Here is an 18,246-nt window from a genome sequence, read left to right as displayed (position 1 = left end):
GTCGCCATTGTAACATAACTGATTTCAAAGCAATATGGCCTTGCAATTTTGACATTAAACAACCTTATTAACAAACAAATTCTACATGATGAATATAAATGCACGTCACTGGCTGTTTTAAATAGGTCGAAAATACTAATAAAGAAGCACTGTCTATAAAAAAAAAACGTTCGTCAAACTGACAGCCAAATTTGGTCGGATTGAGAAACGTATTTTAGCATTATTCTCTACCAGTCAGCCCTCATGCGTAACAAATTGTAAATGTGGGTCACAGGTCAACACTAATTTCGAATCAGTTTGAGTTATAGGCAGTAATATGGCCACTGGTTGTCAGTCAGTTGGATTATGACAAAAATAAAGTGCATAATTTGTTCTAACACTGCTAACAGAACAAGCCATGCATGGCACTGTCCCCGTTAGTTATTACATTTAAGAAATATAGTTTTGTTTATAGTAATATAGCTGGAATATAACCATGTCAGGAATATGGTTTTTTAACATTAAAATGATTGACATTTGTATCTGATCATCAAACAAGTACTTGTCCATATTTAGAGATATTGCTTTGGAACAGCATTCAAAATCAGCCATTTTGAATACATGTATATATATCACATGATGTATAACGAATATATAAAATTTGAATATAATCAGTGAAAGCAAGTCAGAGATATGGCACGAGAACCACATTCATTGAAACAAAATGGCCGCCAGTTGTTCATTTTGAATCTTATCTGAAAAACAAAATTATTTGCATCAAGGTCCCATAATGTCTAATGTATATATCGAGTTTGAACAAAATTCATTTGTAAATAGCCGAGAAATGCTTGATTTTTAGGATTTTTCAGCACAAAAATGGCCGCCATTCAGCCATCTTGAATCAGATTATAAAACAAAATGATGTGCATCAAGGTCCTATAATGTCTAATGTATATACTAAGTTTGAACAAAATCCATCTGTAAACACTCGAGAAATGCTTGATTTTGATGATTTTTAGCACAAAAATGGCCGCAATTCGGCCATCTTGAATCAGAACGTGAAACAAATTGACGTGCATATGTATAATATCATATATGATGTATGTGTGAAGTTTGATTGTGATTGGTCCAGGCATTTCTAAGATACAGGTCCGGACGCACACATGGACGCACGCACGCATGGAGGTCAAAACATAAGTCCCCGTTTTCAGACTGCGTCCGAACGGGGACTAAAAACACAAATCATTACTGCTGATGATCATCCCTACATAACACTTTAAAGACAGTTTTCATTGTGTTTTTATTATTAAACTTAAAATAATATACAGAAGAGAAAAAAAATGAAGTTGATAAGTTATTCTATCAAAAATTGCTCTATCGATTTCATATAACTTGGCTTGAGATAGTGTGGAAGTTCTTTGCTTGATACCCATACATAGTCTTCTGTTACATCATTGGCATCTAATACGTTGCCATCGAGTAGTCTGGCTTTGTAGAAAAATACCTTTGGAACAATAAATACATTAAAGTAACATTTTTGAAAATTTGTCAAAGCACAAATATTTATTCCGTGATTTTTACAAGCCCCAACTGTCGCTATGAACAGTGTAATTACAATGCAACTAATCCCCAAACAAAGTCATTGTGGTGAAATGTACACCATTCAATCTTCACTGCAGGAAATTACTGCATTTTGGAGATGGTTCTGACTAACAAACTTTAATAAATTTTAAAATTCCAAAGAAAAAGGCATACTGGAATAGTTTTATAAATTTATCCATTTTCCTATTCAAAATAGTTGACAAAGTAGTCTGGTAAATTGCAATGTCATTTTGTTAAAAATTACTAGTAGCAGCATTACTGCTCTCTTAATTATCTAAATTTTCAATTAAGCTAAAACATGTATTACCTTTGCTCCAACAGCCTCATCAGATCTGGATTCTGTAGGAAATTTATATTTATAAAATCCACAAGGAGCATTACCAGAAAACTGTGCTTTGATTATATCACCACAGTGTGATGCAAGGACCCTTTCAGCTGTCTGCAAATATATCAATAAACATTATCTTAGTTGTTGCTTCCAGTGATACATACATACATACATACATACATGTATATGTGTATATAGCATACACATGTACATATACAAATACAAATGTATCTATCAGTTTTTTGTTTTTTTTAAAAAAAAAACACATCAATAATTTAACTATTGCTTGTCACAGGCATGTCAGGGGTTTTTCTGGAAAAAAAACCAGCAAGAGGGAGCACTGCAATTCAGAGGCGCCACCAAGTGAGGGATATAGGGTTCTGCCTACCAGGGTGTGGAGTTTTTGATAATTCTAAGTTAAAATGGAGCATTCTATGGATTTCTTGGGGCCAAAATTACTATCAGGCAGGTCACTGCTGAAGACTGGCTACATGTGATCCCTGGTCATTTAGAATTTTAAGGTTGCCAGAGGATCTGCTCCCCAGGGTAAGGGGCGAATGGCCGAGGCATGAGGGCGCTGCGCCCCTGTTCCCTTGTTTAAAAAAATCCATGCATGTTATAATGTCAAATTAGTTTAGACCTGGGACAGGAATTTATTACAGGTGATTAGCATAGTGCCCTCTATAACCATCTGTCAAATTACTCTTGTTTTTATGTGCTATATTGATATCGGAATAACCTGAAGTTATTATGAACATAATCTTTTTTTACAAGGGATGGCTTGCTTTTTAGGGTCTAAGTCCATTTGGACACTATTTTCTTTGTACTTTTACTGTACCCTAAACCACCTTAACAGACTTTTGAAACTTCCTAAACACTGGGAACTACAGCACCAAACTTTCAGAATTGTGATTGATTGACTGGTTTGGCAGCCATCTTGGAAATTAAACAGGAATTTGATCCTTTTCTGAAGGTCTAGGTAATCTGAATTTTTTATGGCACGTACTTCCCTTTACAGAATGGCTGAACCGACTGACTTGAAACTTCATACATACATCTGATACTCATATTGAATAAAAGTGTTTTATTGATATGATTTCAGAATAACCAAATCTTTGAGTTATGATTTCAAATGACAGACTCCACACACTTGGCATTAATATACCAACCAAATGTTTTTTTTTCAAAAAAAATTGAGTGAGTATTATGCAAATTAAGCAATTGTTATGCATAGATTTCAACCCCAAACTAAATCAGTCTGTGTATTGTTCCAGGGCACATATGTAACAAGTTTCATTATAAATATGACGATTAATGGAAAGATGAAAAGTAAATTATCACGCAAATTAGGTAATTAATATGCACAGATGGAAACAAAAAATAACAAGTCATTGTCAATGACACGTCCCCGTTCCGTTCATATTTGAGTGACATATACATTCAAAGCAGATCATGACCGAAATTTCAGACCACTTTCAGTTTCAATTTGAACAAAATCCGTCCATGCAAAACTGAGATCCGGGTCCAGAATGGTGAAAATGTGCGATTTTGATGCATTTTCTGCCTTAAAATGGCCGCTATTCGGCTAATGTTAATCGGATCATGAAAAAAATGCATGTGCGTATGTCCCATATAATGTGTGATGTATGAGTGAAGTTTGAACTCAATTGGTCCATGCATGTTCGAAACACAGGTGATCACGGACGCACGGACGCACACAGGGCAAAACATAAGTCCCCGTTTTCGGACTACGTCCGAACGGGGACTTAAAAGGTATGAGCATTGTCTTAGAGAATCCATGCCCCAAAAATCATTGAAATGTGATGATGATCAGTACTTGAGATATCAGTAGAAAAGCCAAAAATGTACTAATCAATATGCAAATTAGGTGATTAATAAGCACTGATTTTTATTCAAAACTAAGTACAACTGTGCATACCGGTAGTCCTAGAGCATCTATGTACTAAGTTCCATTGTAATGTAATGTTTAGTACTTGAAATATTAGCAGAAAAGCCAAAATTGAATAATAATTATGCAAACATATGGTTTTTGAGATATCAGTGGAACAGGTGAACAGACACACACTAACACACACATACAGACACACTAACTGCAAAGACTTCTATTGTGTGTTTAGCACACAATGCCATACCTCTCTCATTGATTCACCATCTTCTCTTCTCCCTTGTGGTAAAAGCCATACAGAGTTTTTGCCAAGTTTACACTTGACCAAAAGATACAACTTTTCTGATAATTTTCTTTCCAATGATTTCAAATCATTTTTTTCATCACTTTCTGAAAAAAAGAAGCACAAGCGTTTTAAGTACCTGAAACATGTTACATATGTTATAATATGTAAACTTATTATTACCATAGCAACAACATACATGTAAGATATCAGTCTAATACAGTAGACAATAATTATGTAATGTTTCTTGTAACCTATGTATAAATGTCATATATGTAATTCAGTAATTGAAATTTCATTATGTACTTCATAAGTAATTCATTAATTACTTAAGTCTTCTACCAGATAGTGATTTTGTTTAAATTTGGTATGAACGCAAGACATAATATTTTGCATAAGCTTCTAATTATTTTTGGATTTCACTAAAATATTATCAACTGGAGCCATTTTCATTGAACAAAACTAAAATCACAAAATTTGAACTTGTCCTATAAAACTGTTTTTGATGCATACTTGAGTCAATGTAATTTAAACATGGTATGAATATCATACATGGTGGGTTACTGAAGCCTGCCACTTTGTTTTGTGATTGGATTTGAAATGCTCGACTCGTGGTCATGTAAATTTTTTTTTCAATTGCCATTGCCATTCTCTGATGTAACTTGACTGATTTTACTCAAAGTTGGTACAAAATTCAACATCAAGTTCATGAATGCATTATCTAAGAAGCACATGCTGCACCAGCGTATTTTCTGGAACTCTATTGACACCTTTTTTGATTATGGCAAATTCCAATATGATATACCATAGCATACTGTAAAATACTTTATTTTAGCTGGAATTAATTTTCACTGTAAAGACTTTTTGGGTGTTTTGTATGGAATTTATTTTCACTGATTTTGGATGAGTTGAATGTAAAATATAGAAAAAAGGTATATTCACTGGATTTTATTTTCATTGAATCATTCCTTCAGCGAAAATTAATTCCAAGCGAAAATAAGGTGTTTTACAGTATTCAAACATGTGACTAATATAAAAACTAGCTTTTCACTTGGTTCAAGGCATTTTTAGATGTACATACTCCAAACTGAATTCATCTGAATCAGATTGCGTTATCAAAATTTGGAATTGCAATAATGTTGTCTCCCAATTAACATAAACATTATGGCACCATTTACAAATGATGTTTTCATATGAATCTTAACACAGCTTTTACATAATATTAGCCAGTGACCAGTCAATAAGTCTTCACCATTCTGCCTTGACATGTCTTTCTAAATTCATTTATGAATCGTTACATACTAATAAATTACTTTGCATTTTATGAATTTCATAATTCACAGTTACTAAAAACTGAACAGGGACTATGTCATTGTCAGTGGCTTATTACCTGTAGTTTTACTAGCTGGTGTAAAATGGCTGAGTTCTTCAGTTCCTAAATCTTCTAAATCAGCAGCTGTTATCACTCTAGCTTCACCTTCTTCTTCATCCTCATCGTATTCTGCACTCTGCATTCGTGCCAATCTTTCACTGATATATAATTAGCAAAGAATGAAAATGAAATGTTGAAAAATTATTATAAATCATAAATATTCCTTTTTCCGTGACAACTGAGAAATATGTATCTCAGTCATTCTTTGGTAATGTTTTTCATACATAATAATATATGCACGTCATTTTGTTTTGTGGTACCATACACAATTTTCACCTACCAGACACATATCGGTACATTTGGTGCTTTACAACATTAGTGGGTCATATTAATAATAACATTTATAGATAGATTTGAATTATTACAGGAAAAATTAAACATTCAGAAAATAATGTAAGCATATACATATAAACTATAATAATAATAACATTGTTATTAATCAAAACTCATATTTACAGACAATATACTTGTTTTGTTGATATAGCAATTATTATGAAAATGTTTCAAGGTTTCTTTCTTGTCACTGCTTAATATCCAGTTATGGGGCAACAATGTTGCTTTGAAAAGCTATTCTCTGTGATTATTTTTTCTCACCTGTCTTCTCGTAACTGTACTTCATGGTCAGCTAAAACACTCTTTTCAAATTCTATTTGGTCCATTACAGTCTGATATCGTGTTTCAATTTCATTTAATTTTTGTGTTATTACTGGATATCGTTCCAGACACACAGCACTTAGCAGATGCCATGGCTGTTTCTGTTCCTGTTCAGCTGAGTGGATGCTACTTTGTTGGTGCTTACAGATGCATGGTTGTGAGCGTCTGCAAAAAACTTGTGCCAGAAAAATAGAATGTAAATAACATCAAAATTCAATATGCACACACAAAATTATCCAAATTTCTCTTTGACAAGAAAAAAATTGAGTGTTAGTATTGGGGATACATTGTTAGTTCATCCACTTTGTATTTGTACTAAAATCGCTTGGTCCAAGAAAGATAAAGCAGTGCAAGTGCTATGTACTGAATACCATAAAAACTTGTAGTTGTGAAAACTATTCCTTTTACAAGTGTGTGAATTACTAGGATACGATAGGAATCATGGTTTTATAATTGTTTGAACAGAAAATTCAAATTTATTTTGGGGTGCAAAAGTTTACTGAACATTTGGTTAACTGATGGCCTTATACTGCATATACATGTATCATCCATATACTAATATGCAATCATTAAATTGTGATCATCACTTAATTATTATAAATTCATGCAACTAGCTTGCGATCTGAAAATATGATATTGTGTCATATTGTGATTGTCTAATGAAAAATGTGCATTTATGTATTACATCAGGTTAAACATCTGTAGTTATGTCATAAGTAAATGGGATTTAATAATTGGATGAAATAGTTAATACAGCGTACATATGCATGCATGTACTGCGATCACCAAGTTACCAGAAAACTTTGATGCACCCGTGGTGGCCGCTATAAAAAAAAGATGCATTCGTTCGAGGTCGAACATTTTTCCAACTCACCTCAATTTTCGACCAACAGGTCACTTTTTTTAATACTTATATATTCGAATCGTCATTAATAGGTTCATGCTTTAGACTAACTCACCTCTTATAGCTGAAATTCCAAGCGGTCTCACGGATTTCCACATGTTCTAGAAGAATTGACCTTTGCATGTGTGGTAACCTTTGACCCAAAACAACACAACTACCGATGACGTATTACACAGTCAGTGAGCGTTGTTTGAGAGGAAGAAAGGCCGACTCGACAGATTTACCTCTTCGCTGCGTTTATGTGTCTGAATACTTTTAATTTTTCAAACGCCTCTTGGTTATTTTTTGTTATTTGCTTCTTCGCTACATTTTCTTTTACTAAAAACATCTAATATGAGTGACAGCGAGTCAGGTTCGGTGAGTTGTGCGAAGTTAATTATCTACTTTTCAAAATATTGGCTTTGAATCTCGCGAGAACATGCACGATGCTGAAATGTTCACGACTTGACTCATTTCCTATGTATACATACATGTACTGCGATCGTACATTACATGAGCCATTTTACAATCTATATTCTTCAATTTTACAGCAAGCCGACGTTGCCAAGGCATTCGTTTTACCAGAAAGACAGGCCAAGGTCGCATCAATCATGACCTTCTTCGAGAAGGACAGCCAGCAGCAACAAACACAAGGAGAACCCACACTTTACTGCTTGTGCAAGTCGAGCGAGGTGGACAGATTCATGATGTAAGCATGATGTTATCATATTACAATTTTAGTTTATTGAAGGTTTTCCATGTGAATGTGGTGATATTTAATGTGCCTGAGAGTAATGCTGAAAGGAAAGTGCATATTATTGCTAAAATAAAGGATGTGAATGTGAAAATACTAGTATCTAATATACAGTGAGACTTAGTAAAAAACATGAGAATGATGAAAATGAGTATGAGAAAAATATAGCTAGATCTGTGAAAATTACCACTCGGTCACAGGTGACAACAAATTCAAGAAAGTTAATAGGGACCATCTAAACCCCATTTGAAGGAATTTAACCAGTCTTAGTTTGATCAATTACTGTCTGTCAAGTAATTTAGAGCACAGTCCTGCAACATCGGTTAAGAAACGCTATAGTCTAAAGGTGTTAATCCCCACATCAGCCAGACGATGCCCATTTAGTTTAGTCAGTGACAGTGACGTCATTATTGTCACACTGTTTGATCAACTTCATGTTAGTCATGACTCGCCCACAATCTGCCCTTTTATTTTAAAGAAATTGCAAATACTGAACGATCAATTTATATGTAGATGTCTGAATTCATTTAAACTGTCTTTAGTTCTTCATTAAATACTATAAATACTATAAATAAATAAATACTATAATAGTATTTAATAGTATTAAATACTATAACTCAACTTACAAAATTTACTCCACCCACTATGATTTTTTTCTGTGAACCCACCTGATTTTTTCCTTCATGATTTTTCCCATGTATTAAAAGAAATGACCATGATTTAACCGTGGAAGGTAAAAAGAGAGGAGATAGGACGCTATTGTTCTCCCATGTTCGATGATCGTTTCGATTTATTTACTTGGTAAACAATTCCGTAATGCGATTACGTGAATATTTAATATTCGGGTTGGCTCAATTCAAACATGACAACAAATCTTGCTGCACCAGTAAAACTATCAAGCAAGACAGCAACATAACCAAAACCCAACATCTTTCCCTATTTGAGTATTTCAATCGCGGACAATAACTGTAAAAATCGTTAAAATGAAATGAAAAATATGTATTTATATGCTCATATCAGAAAACTGACACAACAATAACTGTTCGTGATCACACCAGGGTTCTAACATCGCACCGCCTTCCATATGATCACACACACAACGTATTTATAAGTATATTTGTTGTGTTATTATTATTTTAATTTTACTAATATCTGATTTGTAACCCTTTTCATTCCCTCCGGGGATGTTGTGTTAATAAATAAATGTCTTTCTGTCAAGGCGGTAACAAAATGGCGAAACTATTGTGAAAAAATCTTGTTTTTTTCACCATCGCATATCCCCGCATACAAACAAGACAAAGCTTTCTTGAAAGTTCCTGACATAAAGTCCCACTTGAGCTTCGGGAGACAACAGCGCTTGTAGTTTTTTCGTCTTTAAAAATGGAACAAGTTTACGTGCAGAGACCGAGCAGCGTATCATCCGCTCACGCTGGAAAACAACTGATGAGTGTTTCGTTTCCGGTGTCAGGCCTTGTCAATGACCTATGACGTCACATGAACCTTACTGCGCATACACTCTCTTCGCTGATGCACAGTGCCACTCGTGACGGTGATTTTTTTTTTCAGTCACGAAAAATGTGAGTTCATCCCATTTCGCTGAGTAAATAAGCGGCACTGGTGACGGGGTAAAACGAAATATAAACAATAGCAATAAGGCGATATTGTCAGCTTGAAACAAAAGAAATAAATCGGATTAAAAGTCGTCCTATCTCCTCTCTTTTTACCTTCCATGATTTAACTAATTGTTTTTGCCAATCAAATTGTCGCTGTGTACTATACCACTTCTTTTGCAGAATCATTTGCATCAGTATTTCTAGTTTTGTACCTCAGTCTTTTGATAATTTAACCTGTGCAATGCACTTCAGCTTTAATGGGATCTTCATCACATTGTAAATAAGTCCTCGGTATACCTGGTAATCATGGTATCTCAGAGAGCAACTTTTTAACATTGGAATATAATTGTCTTGTAGATACTGTAATAATTGTCATGAATGGTACCATGGTGACTGTGTTCAAATAACGGAGCATGCATCAAAGGGAATAAAAAAATGGTATTGTCCACCATGTAAAGGTAAGTCCGGTTTGTCTTGCATGCCTTCAGAGTTCATAAAATGGGTAAGCTCAGTGATTATAAAGTAGATTACCCCCCCAGTAAGTTAGATACGACTCAACACTACCAGAATTGTCAGATATCATTTGCATGTCATTGCTTCAGTGTAGTTAGTAGATAAATGCAGGTTTGTGCATGTGAATACTGTTAGATTAAAGCGGGGAAGTTGTCACCTGCGTATGCGTCAGATGGCCATAGCATGTCATTGTTTACAAACAAGTATCTACCCATGAGCCTTTGGGACTCAATTTCCGAATGTGCACAGGTGACGACCCTCCCGCTTTAAGACTAGACTAGATGCCATTTATCAAGAGACTTGTTAGTTCCTGTTCGGACGGGGACTATTAATTTGGGTTCGTTCCGGCCGTCCATCCATCCATATGTACGCCCAGAGCTATATCTCGGACACCCATTGACGGATTTCATTCAAACTTAACATGAAGACAATACGTAATGTCTTACATATGCGCCAACAGAAGGCCATTTTGTTTTTCATGACAATGACTTGTATGAGTAATAGACTAATGATTCAGTTTGAACAGTTGTGGTTGGGCCTTACCCCACAGGTTAGTCTATGTATGCAATGTACTGAAGTCATGGAGACAGCCAATCAGTGGTGATACAGAATTCTGTGCTGACTATTCACCAAACCATTCTTGGATGTGTACTCGGAATGGCTGGATTCAAGGCTAGATAAGGCCACCTCTCTTAATAAATTTTACCAAATATCAAAATACTTTTCTTTCTTAAGAGTTAAACCCTAGTCTTCAAGTTAAATATAAAATCAAAAAGAAAAAAGAAAAGCACAAGGAAAAGAAATCTGATTCCAGTGATTGTGACAGATATGTAAGTGAGGTAAAAACTGTTTGTAAATAGAATTTCAGTTAGTTATTAATTTCATCTGGTATTTCAATTGCTGTCAATTAAATAATGATCCAGAATCTATATTTTTCACAGGGTGTAAAGTGATTTGAATAATGTTTTTGTTTGTGAACTGGATATGATACGTCAAGAGAGATTGATGAATATGTATTCTGTGTGTATTTAATAATACAAACGGGAATCTTTCTTGTTCCAAAGTAGGAGTCCCTCTCTTTTGATGGCAAAGTCTTTGTATATGTAACTTTTTCAAAATATTTTTTTATAGTCAAAACAACATACAACAAGGTCAACCCGTCGTTGTGGAGAATGTGAAGCATGTGTTCGGACTGAAGATTGTGGGAAGTGTGACTTTTGTCTAGTAAGTTTAAGAAATTTTACTGTTTGTGGACATGCTTACTGATTTCACAAAATATACCTACATTATATTTTCCATACTTTTTTCAACAATTTTGATTATGACATGTAGCTCGTTGAATGATAAAAATTAATGTTTGTTGCTTTTCAACAAATAAATGTACATGCTGAAATAAATAAATAGAGAAAAAAATAATAGAAATTTATTTTTAAAGTGTGTGAAATGTTGCATGAAAATTTTGGTGGGGAAAGTGATTGCAATCAAAGGGTTAAGAAGGTACATGGTACACTCATATGAAAATTAAAGTAATGTTTCAATTTTTACATCAATCATATTTCATGTTACAAGGACGAAAAATGGTGTAAACAATAGTGTGAATTTTTCTGCTAATAAAACCCGGTTTTGTCTGTTTTTAGAGCACTGCCTGATTGTCTTGTGAATTTGTTCCTAGCTTTACTTTTTGTTAAACCACAAATGATGCAATTAAGGCTTATTGTTAAATTTACAGGATATGCGTAAATTTGGTGGTCCTAACAAAATTCGCCAGAAGTGTCGGTTTCGACAGTGTATATTTCGCTCTAGAGTAAGTATTCAATTCAATGGCACAAATTTATCCAATTTTCGTCATTTTTACCCAAATATTGAATTACTGTGTTGTAACCACGTAAAAAATGGAATGCAAGTTATCACAAAACAATGCTGAATTGTTATTATACATGTTCATTATATTTATAGAAACTATTAAGAGGAGATAAATTCAAAGTAGATGATGCATCTACACCTCCACCATCAATGTGTTTTGAGTCTGAAAATGAATCTCATTTTCAATTTCCTCCCTTGGATACTGTGGTAAGGAGTTATTTCTTATGTTCATGGTTTAGGCCCTGAGGCTGTTTTTTTTATAATATTTTTTCGCTGTAAATTTCTTCATTTACGTATTTACATGGTGCCAAATTGGTATTGAAATGTATTGCCAAATATATATTATAAAAGGCTTATATAATTTGGTTGTCGTTCATGCATACCAACAGTCATCAGTTATCTATACTGTTTTTTTGTATGAATTCAGTAAATGATGTAACTATTGTGTATAAAGCTTCTATACTTTACTTCTCTATCATTCATGTGTATGCATATCCAGGATGAGCTGGGAAGCACTGTTGATATTGAAAGAGTATATGAGAAACCAGAAAAGAAAAAAGAGAAAAGCAAGTCAGTGAATCAAGCAACAAGTAAAGAGAGAAAGGTAATACTGAAATCATCTAGTGTGTATATGAGCTTTATTTTTTGGGGTGGGGGTTTTAACATATACAATCTGCTTTTTTTTAATGTGGCGGCGTTTATTTTTAAAAGTTTTGTGAGGTCGTGACAATAAACTTCTTGTTATACTGGTTTATGCAAGTGTGTGAATTTCAGACAAAATTAGCTATGAAGGGCTGATAATAGGAAAACAAACTCATTGTAGTCATAATGTCAAATTGTTATCATTGTTAGTCTAAGAGCAAAAGAGGCTCTGCAGAACGAAGAAAGAGGAAGCATTTGGAAGATGATATTGAGAAGACGAGGAGAGAAGAGAATGAAAAACCTAGACAATGTTATGGTCCTGGTTGTGTCAATGCTGCAAGAAATAACAGCAAATACTGCTCTGATGACTGTGGTATCAAAAGAGCTACAAGGTAAGTTGATAAATCTATATAATTTTAATTTAGTTCTTATCAATTTCCTAACAAGATTGTGTCAATAAACACCAACATGACAATAGATTTACACTCTGAAATAAAAAAATGTCAACATGTTACAAAATCAACCATTGCATGGACTCCAATCACCTTTCTCAGCGAGTGACAGGAAATAAATGTTACAAATTTGTTATTATTTTGTGTTTGAATATGCAAATTTTCTATGATTTATCAAGTTTTGCTCAGGATGATTACACTGCCTTATTCATGTTTTGTGTATACGTGTGTCTGTAGTCGTATCTATCAGATGCTACCTCAGCAGATTCGTGAATGGCAACAGAGCCCCTGTGTTGCCGAGGAACAGAACAAAAAAGCGCTGGAGAAAATTCGAAGAGAGCAACAAGAGACGTATGCCAAGATTGCAGAGCTTGATAAGAATATTGCTGAGCTCAATGATATTATTGAGAAGGGGAAATCATTAAGTATTCAAGTTGGTCAGGAGGTAGGTTACCAGTTTGGGTTTGAAAACAACTACTAATGCATCTACATTAGGTTTACAGTTAGGTTATGTCTGTTCACCTGCCTGTTAACTTCTTAACACAATGGCAAGCTGCGTTTTCTATTTTTCATTTAAGATATACTGAAGCTATACATATAACATATGTTTTTTCTCATTGTTAAAAAGTTTATAAATAATGACTTTTGGACAATGATAACTCAGTAACATGGAATGTACTTGTATTTTTTCTCAGAATATTGATTCAGAAAATGATGAGGCTGATTTAAGTATTTATTGTGTCAGTTGTGGCCATCCTGTTCACCCTAGAGCAGCCCTTAAACATATGGAAAAATGCTTCAGTAAGGTATGACCACTAAGTGTCCTTAATTTCATTCATTGAATTACATTTCACACCTTAATAATAGTGTTTAAGGGATTATCTTATTTATCTAAGTGTCCTTAATTTCATTCATTGAATTACATTTCACACCTTAATAATAGTGTTTAAGGGATTATCTTATTTATCTGATACACATCAAAACTTCTCCACACGGGAGTTCTTTCTTTCGTTTTCATTGATTTTTTAATAAAAATTTTTATCCATATTCTACGCAAGTGAATCTTTAAATGTATTGAAGTGTACCTGCATGATTTCCACATTGTGTACTTTCTACCTTATCTTTTGCAGTATGAAAGTCAAACATCATTTGGATCATGTTTCCAAACAAGAATAGTTGGGTAAGTAATTAATTCCAAAGTGTAGCTGTCTGAATACAAGCGGAGGTATTGATCATGTTGCTCGTAACTAATGTAGTTCATGAACACTGCTGGTATTACCGGTAGGCACTACAATGTTTCAGCACCCACATAATGTATTTTCATACATCTGTATTCTCCTTGTTGCAGTGAGTCCATGTTCTGTGATTACTATAATGCACTACAGAATACTTACTGTAAAAGACTGAAGGTACTCTGTCCAGAACACACCAAAGAACCAAAGGTATGTGTTTTATGTACGTGTGCACATTTCAAGCGAATGAAAACAGTGATAGGATACACATATCGTAGATAAGATGAATGTGATGAAACTGACCAAGATTTGATGCATTTCTACAGATAGCGGCAGATGAAGCATGTGCTTGTCCACTGATGAATAATAAATGTGAAGAAACTGGTGAATACTGCAGAGCATCTAAGCGAAAATGTAGCAAACACCATGGTTGGGAAAAACTCAGAAGAGCACAGATAGACTTAGAAAGAGTCAGACAGGTAAGTAATTGCTTCTCGAGTCAATTATATAGTAAACAAACAGCCTCTCGACTGAGATAGTTCCGCTGTTAGCTATGCACATTTCAATTGAAGAAATGAACTGTACTGTCTATATGTACAAGATCAAAGTAATCAGACTTCCGGTTTTCAACAAGTTGAAAATATCAATTTTTACCAAATATGACAAAAATATTCATCAAAATTAGAGAATTGAATATATCTTGAAGTGAACAAATCTGAGAGGTCCACCTGAAATAGCTATATGTATCATATCAAAGCAATCGGACTTGCGGTTTTTAACAAGAAGTTGACAATATCACTTTTTACCCAAATTATTCATCAAAATTGGAGAATTGAAGATATCATCATAAAATGAACAAATCTAAGAGAGGCCTACCCAAGGTACATATACATCAAGTATCAGAGCAATCATGCTTGTAGTTTTCAAAAAGAAGTCAAAAAATTTGACACAGATGACAAACAATCATTCATATGATAAGCTCCGCTTGACAAAGTCGACAGCAGAGCTGATAAAATGTTGCTGGTTATTAATAATCATGGCGTAATTGATACATTGCACATAATAGAATCATTTTTGTGTGTTTTTCTTCCTTTTTACAGTGGCTGCAAGTGGATGAATTGTTTGAACAAGAACGCAATGTTAAAACAGCCATGACAAATAGAGCTGGTGTACTTGGTCTAATGCTACATTCCACAATGTGTCATGATCCACACCATCCTGTTATTTCAAACAGTAATATGTCATGACATTCTCTTATTGATGGTTAGTCAAATGTGCAGCAAAGCCATCCATGTTTATAGGTGTAAACAGCTTCAAATGGCCACCCTTTTCCATCTTGCATGATTCATGAAATTAATGTGTAAATTTCAAGAAGATTTTTGATAAATAAATATTTAGATGAAATTTGCTTTTGTATTTAATTCAATGGGAATTTGGCTTGTGTATGTCCATCTACAAATTTGAAACAAATAAGAATATAAAAACTTATTTATCACCTGATACCTTGGGCACAAGAAACAGGTAAGTGTAGGGTGATCGCTACCCCAGGCGCTGGAGGTTGTAATGCTCCGCCCGCCCGCCCGCCCGGTAGGATAATGCTACATGTTGTTTATGTAGCATTATCCTACTGGGTGGGTGGAACATTAAAACCTCCAGCACCTGGGGTAGGTGATCGTTGCCTCCTCAGCCAGCATTCACCTATTGAAATAGCTATGTGGAGTGGATTCAGCAGAGTAATGCTTGTCAATGCTGAGGATACTCAGTGTACTGGTTCTGGTTTCTATTGGACTGCAAGAGCATTGCAATCTCTAAATTTAAATCGCCCTGAAGGTGAACAGATTTTGTACCAACTTTGGTCATATGCATACAAATAATCCTAATATGATCAGGATCTTACTAGCCGTTAAGTATTTTTTTGGTTACTAATTCCGTCATTAATTTATGACTGAAACAGTACATGATGATGAATGAAAACAGTTGTTTACTTGGCATTATATACAGTATATACAGCAATTGTCAATATATATATATATACAAATATGATCCTATGTTTGGTTAGTATAGAAAACAATGAACAATTTGTTATAAATTTAAATTCCAATATCATGCATATGGTTTTTAAGGATGCTGATCACAACTGGTATTTACAATCCTACTCATTACCTTAATTGATAAAGTGAACACGTATTTAAATAAAATAAATGTTACCCGGTACATATAATATACTTTCAAAATACCTGGCTGCTATAACAACCATGGTTCGCTTAAATATACAATGCAAATCAGAAAACAGGAATCCTATTTTGTGGTTGAAATGGTCTGGAAATAACTTATTAGTCCCCGTTCGAAGTCCGAAAACGGGGACTTATAATTCGGTCTCCATCTGTGCGTTCGTCCAGAGTCGTATCTCAGAATCCCTTGAACCGATTCCGTTCATTCTTTGCATGTGCCTCGTACTTTATGTGGGACATATGCACATGCAGTGGTTTAGCGCTTCGATTCAAAATGGCCGACTGGCAGCCATCTTGTTTTTTTGAAAATGTTGTATTTTGGACACGCTTTGTCAGTTTTCATTCAAACTTGGTACATAGATTAAACATGTTAGGATACATGTCCATGACGATTTATTTCACAATTGGATCAAAGATGGCCGACTGGCAGCCATCTTGTTTTTTGAAAATGTTGTATTTTGGACATGCTTTGTCAGTTTTCAATCAAATTTAGTACATAGATCATACATGTTAGGATACATGTCCCGACCATCCATGAGTTCCTGAGTCTATCCGTTCGACCGTGCATCAGTCTGTCCAGAGTCATATTTCAGAATCCTGTGGACCGATTCCGTTCATTCTTTGCATGTGCCTAGAACCTTATGTAGGACATATGCACATGCAGTGGTTTAGCGATTCGATTCAAAATGGCCGACTGGCAGCCATCTTGTTTTTTGAAAATGTTGTATTTTGGACATGCTTTGTCAGTTGTCATTCAAACTTGGTACATAGATTAAACATGTTAGGATACATGTCCATGACGATTTATTTCACAATTGGATCAAAGATGGCCGACTGGCAGCCATCTTGTTTTTTGAAAAAGTTGTATTTTGGACATGCTTTGTCAGTTTTCAATCAAATTTAGTACATAGATCATACATGTTAGGATACATGTCTTGACCGTCCATGAGTTCCTGAGTCTATCCGTTCGACCGTGCATCAGTCTGTCCAGAGTCATATTTCAGAATCCTGTGGACCGATTCCGTTCATTCTTTGCATGTGCCTAGAACCTTATGTAGGACATATGCACATGCAGTGGTTTAGCGATTCGATTCAAAATGGCCGACTGGCAGCCATCTTGTTTTTTGAAAATGTTGTATTTTGGACATGCTTTGTCAGTTGTCATTCAAACTTGGTACATAGATTAAACATGTTAGGATACATGTCCATGACGATTTATTTCACAATTGGATCAAAGATGGCCGACTGGCAGCCATCTTGTTTTTTGAAAAAGTTGTATTTTGGACATGCTTTGTCAGTTTTCAATCAAATTTAGTACATAGATCATACATGTTAGGATACATGTCCCGACCGTCCATGAGTTCCTGAGTCTATCCGTTCGACCGTGCATCAGTCTGTCCAGAGTCATATTTCAGAATCCTGTGGACCGATTCCGTTCATTCTTTGCATGTGCCTAGAACCTTATGTAGGACATATGCACATGCAGTGGTTTAGCGATTCGATTCAAAATGGCCGACTGGCAGCCATCTTGTTTTTTGAAAATGTTGTATTTTGGACATGCTTTGTCAGTTTTCAATCAAATTTAGTACATAGATCATACATGTTAGGATACATGTCCCGACCGTCCATGAGTTCCTGAGTCTATCCGTTCGACCGTGCATCAGTCTGTCCAGAGTCATATTTCAGAATCCTGTGGACCAATTCCGTTCATTCTTTGCATGTGCCGAGTACTTTATGTAGGACACATGCACATGCAGCGGTTTAGCGATTCGATTGAAAATGGCAGTATCTTTGACGTGCTCTGTCAGTTTTCATTCAAATTTGGCACATACATGTACTTTATACATGTTAGGATGCATGTCCATGACATTTTGTTTAA

At 34.8% G+C, this 18,246-nt stretch overlaps 2 protein-coding genes across 3 annotated transcripts; one reads left to right on the top strand and one right to left on the bottom strand.

Annotated features, from left to right (window-relative positions):
* Window positions 1–1,260: 1,260 nt before the first annotated feature.
* Window positions 1,261–7,253, bottom strand: LOC100379027 (large ribosomal subunit protein mL46-like). Its single transcript, XM_002738524.3, has 6 exons — window positions 7,144–7,253; window positions 6,125–6,359; window positions 5,489–5,628; window positions 4,063–4,205; window positions 1,889–2,020; window positions 1,261–1,483 (listed from the first exon to the last, which is right to left on the bottom strand). Exons 1-6 carry the CDS (start codon window positions 7,184–7,186, stop codon window positions 1,334–1,336), a joined length of 843 nt encoding a protein of 280 aa, XP_002738570.1. The 5' UTR covers window positions 7,187–7,253; the 3' UTR covers window positions 1,261–1,333.
* On the top strand, window positions 7,233–15,540 carry LOC100366980 (CXXC-type zinc finger protein 1-like). Of its 2 annotated transcripts, none has more exons than XM_002738527.3 (15): window positions 7,233–7,445; window positions 7,619–7,776; window positions 9,792–9,892; window positions 10,683–10,777; window positions 11,079–11,171; window positions 11,677–11,751; window positions 11,904–12,017; window positions 12,310–12,414; window positions 12,663–12,844; window positions 13,142–13,349; window positions 13,600–13,710; window positions 14,035–14,084; window positions 14,253–14,346; window positions 14,463–14,615; window positions 15,237–15,540. In XM_002738527.3, exons 1-15 carry the CDS (start codon window positions 7,422–7,424, stop codon window positions 15,381–15,383), a joined length of 1,710 nt encoding a protein of 569 aa, XP_002738573.2. In that variant the 5' UTR covers window positions 7,233–7,421; the 3' UTR covers window positions 15,384–15,540. The 2 variants fall into 2 exon arrangements, with proteins under 2 accessions (XP_002738573.2, XP_077868612.2); XM_078012486.2 differs by having other exon boundaries at window positions 10,683–10,786.
* Window positions 15,541–18,246: the final 2,706 nt, after the last annotated feature.

Source organism: Saccoglossus kowalevskii, chromosome 3 (assembly GCF_978046115.1).
Source record: "Saccoglossus kowalevskii chromosome 3, keSacKowa6.1, whole genome shotgun sequence".
Taxonomy (NCBI): Eukaryota; Metazoa; Hemichordata; class Enteropneusta; family Harrimaniidae; genus Saccoglossus; species Saccoglossus kowalevskii.
Note: the sequence above shows the minus strand (reverse complement) of the source record. Positions and strands in the feature narration are given on the sequence as shown.

Bases quoted from the DNA above. Each gene is read 5' to 3' on its own strand.
- LOC100366980 (XM_078012486.2), top strand. From the start codon at position 7,422: ATGAGTGACAGCGAGTCAGGTTCG. The intron at 11,752-11,903 runs GTAAGTATTCAA...TTATATTTATAG, and splicing joins AGTGTATATTTCGCTCTAGA to AAACTATTAAGAGGAGATAA. The intron at 12,018-12,309 runs GTAAGGAGTTAT...ATGCATATCCAG, and splicing joins TTCCTCCCTTGGATACTGTG to GATGAGCTGGGAAGCACTGT.
- LOC100379027 (XM_002738524.3), bottom strand. From the start codon at position 7,186: ATGTGGAAATCCGTGAGACCGCTTGGAATTTCAGCTATAAGAG. The intron at 5,629-6,124 runs GTGAGAAAAAAT...ATTATATATCAG, and splicing joins GTACAGTTACGAGAAGACAG to TGAAAGATTGGCACGAATGC. The intron at 4,206-5,488 runs GTAATAAGCCAC...TCTTTTTTTCAG, and splicing joins ACCAGCTAGTAAAACTACAG to AAAGTGATGAAAAAAATGAT.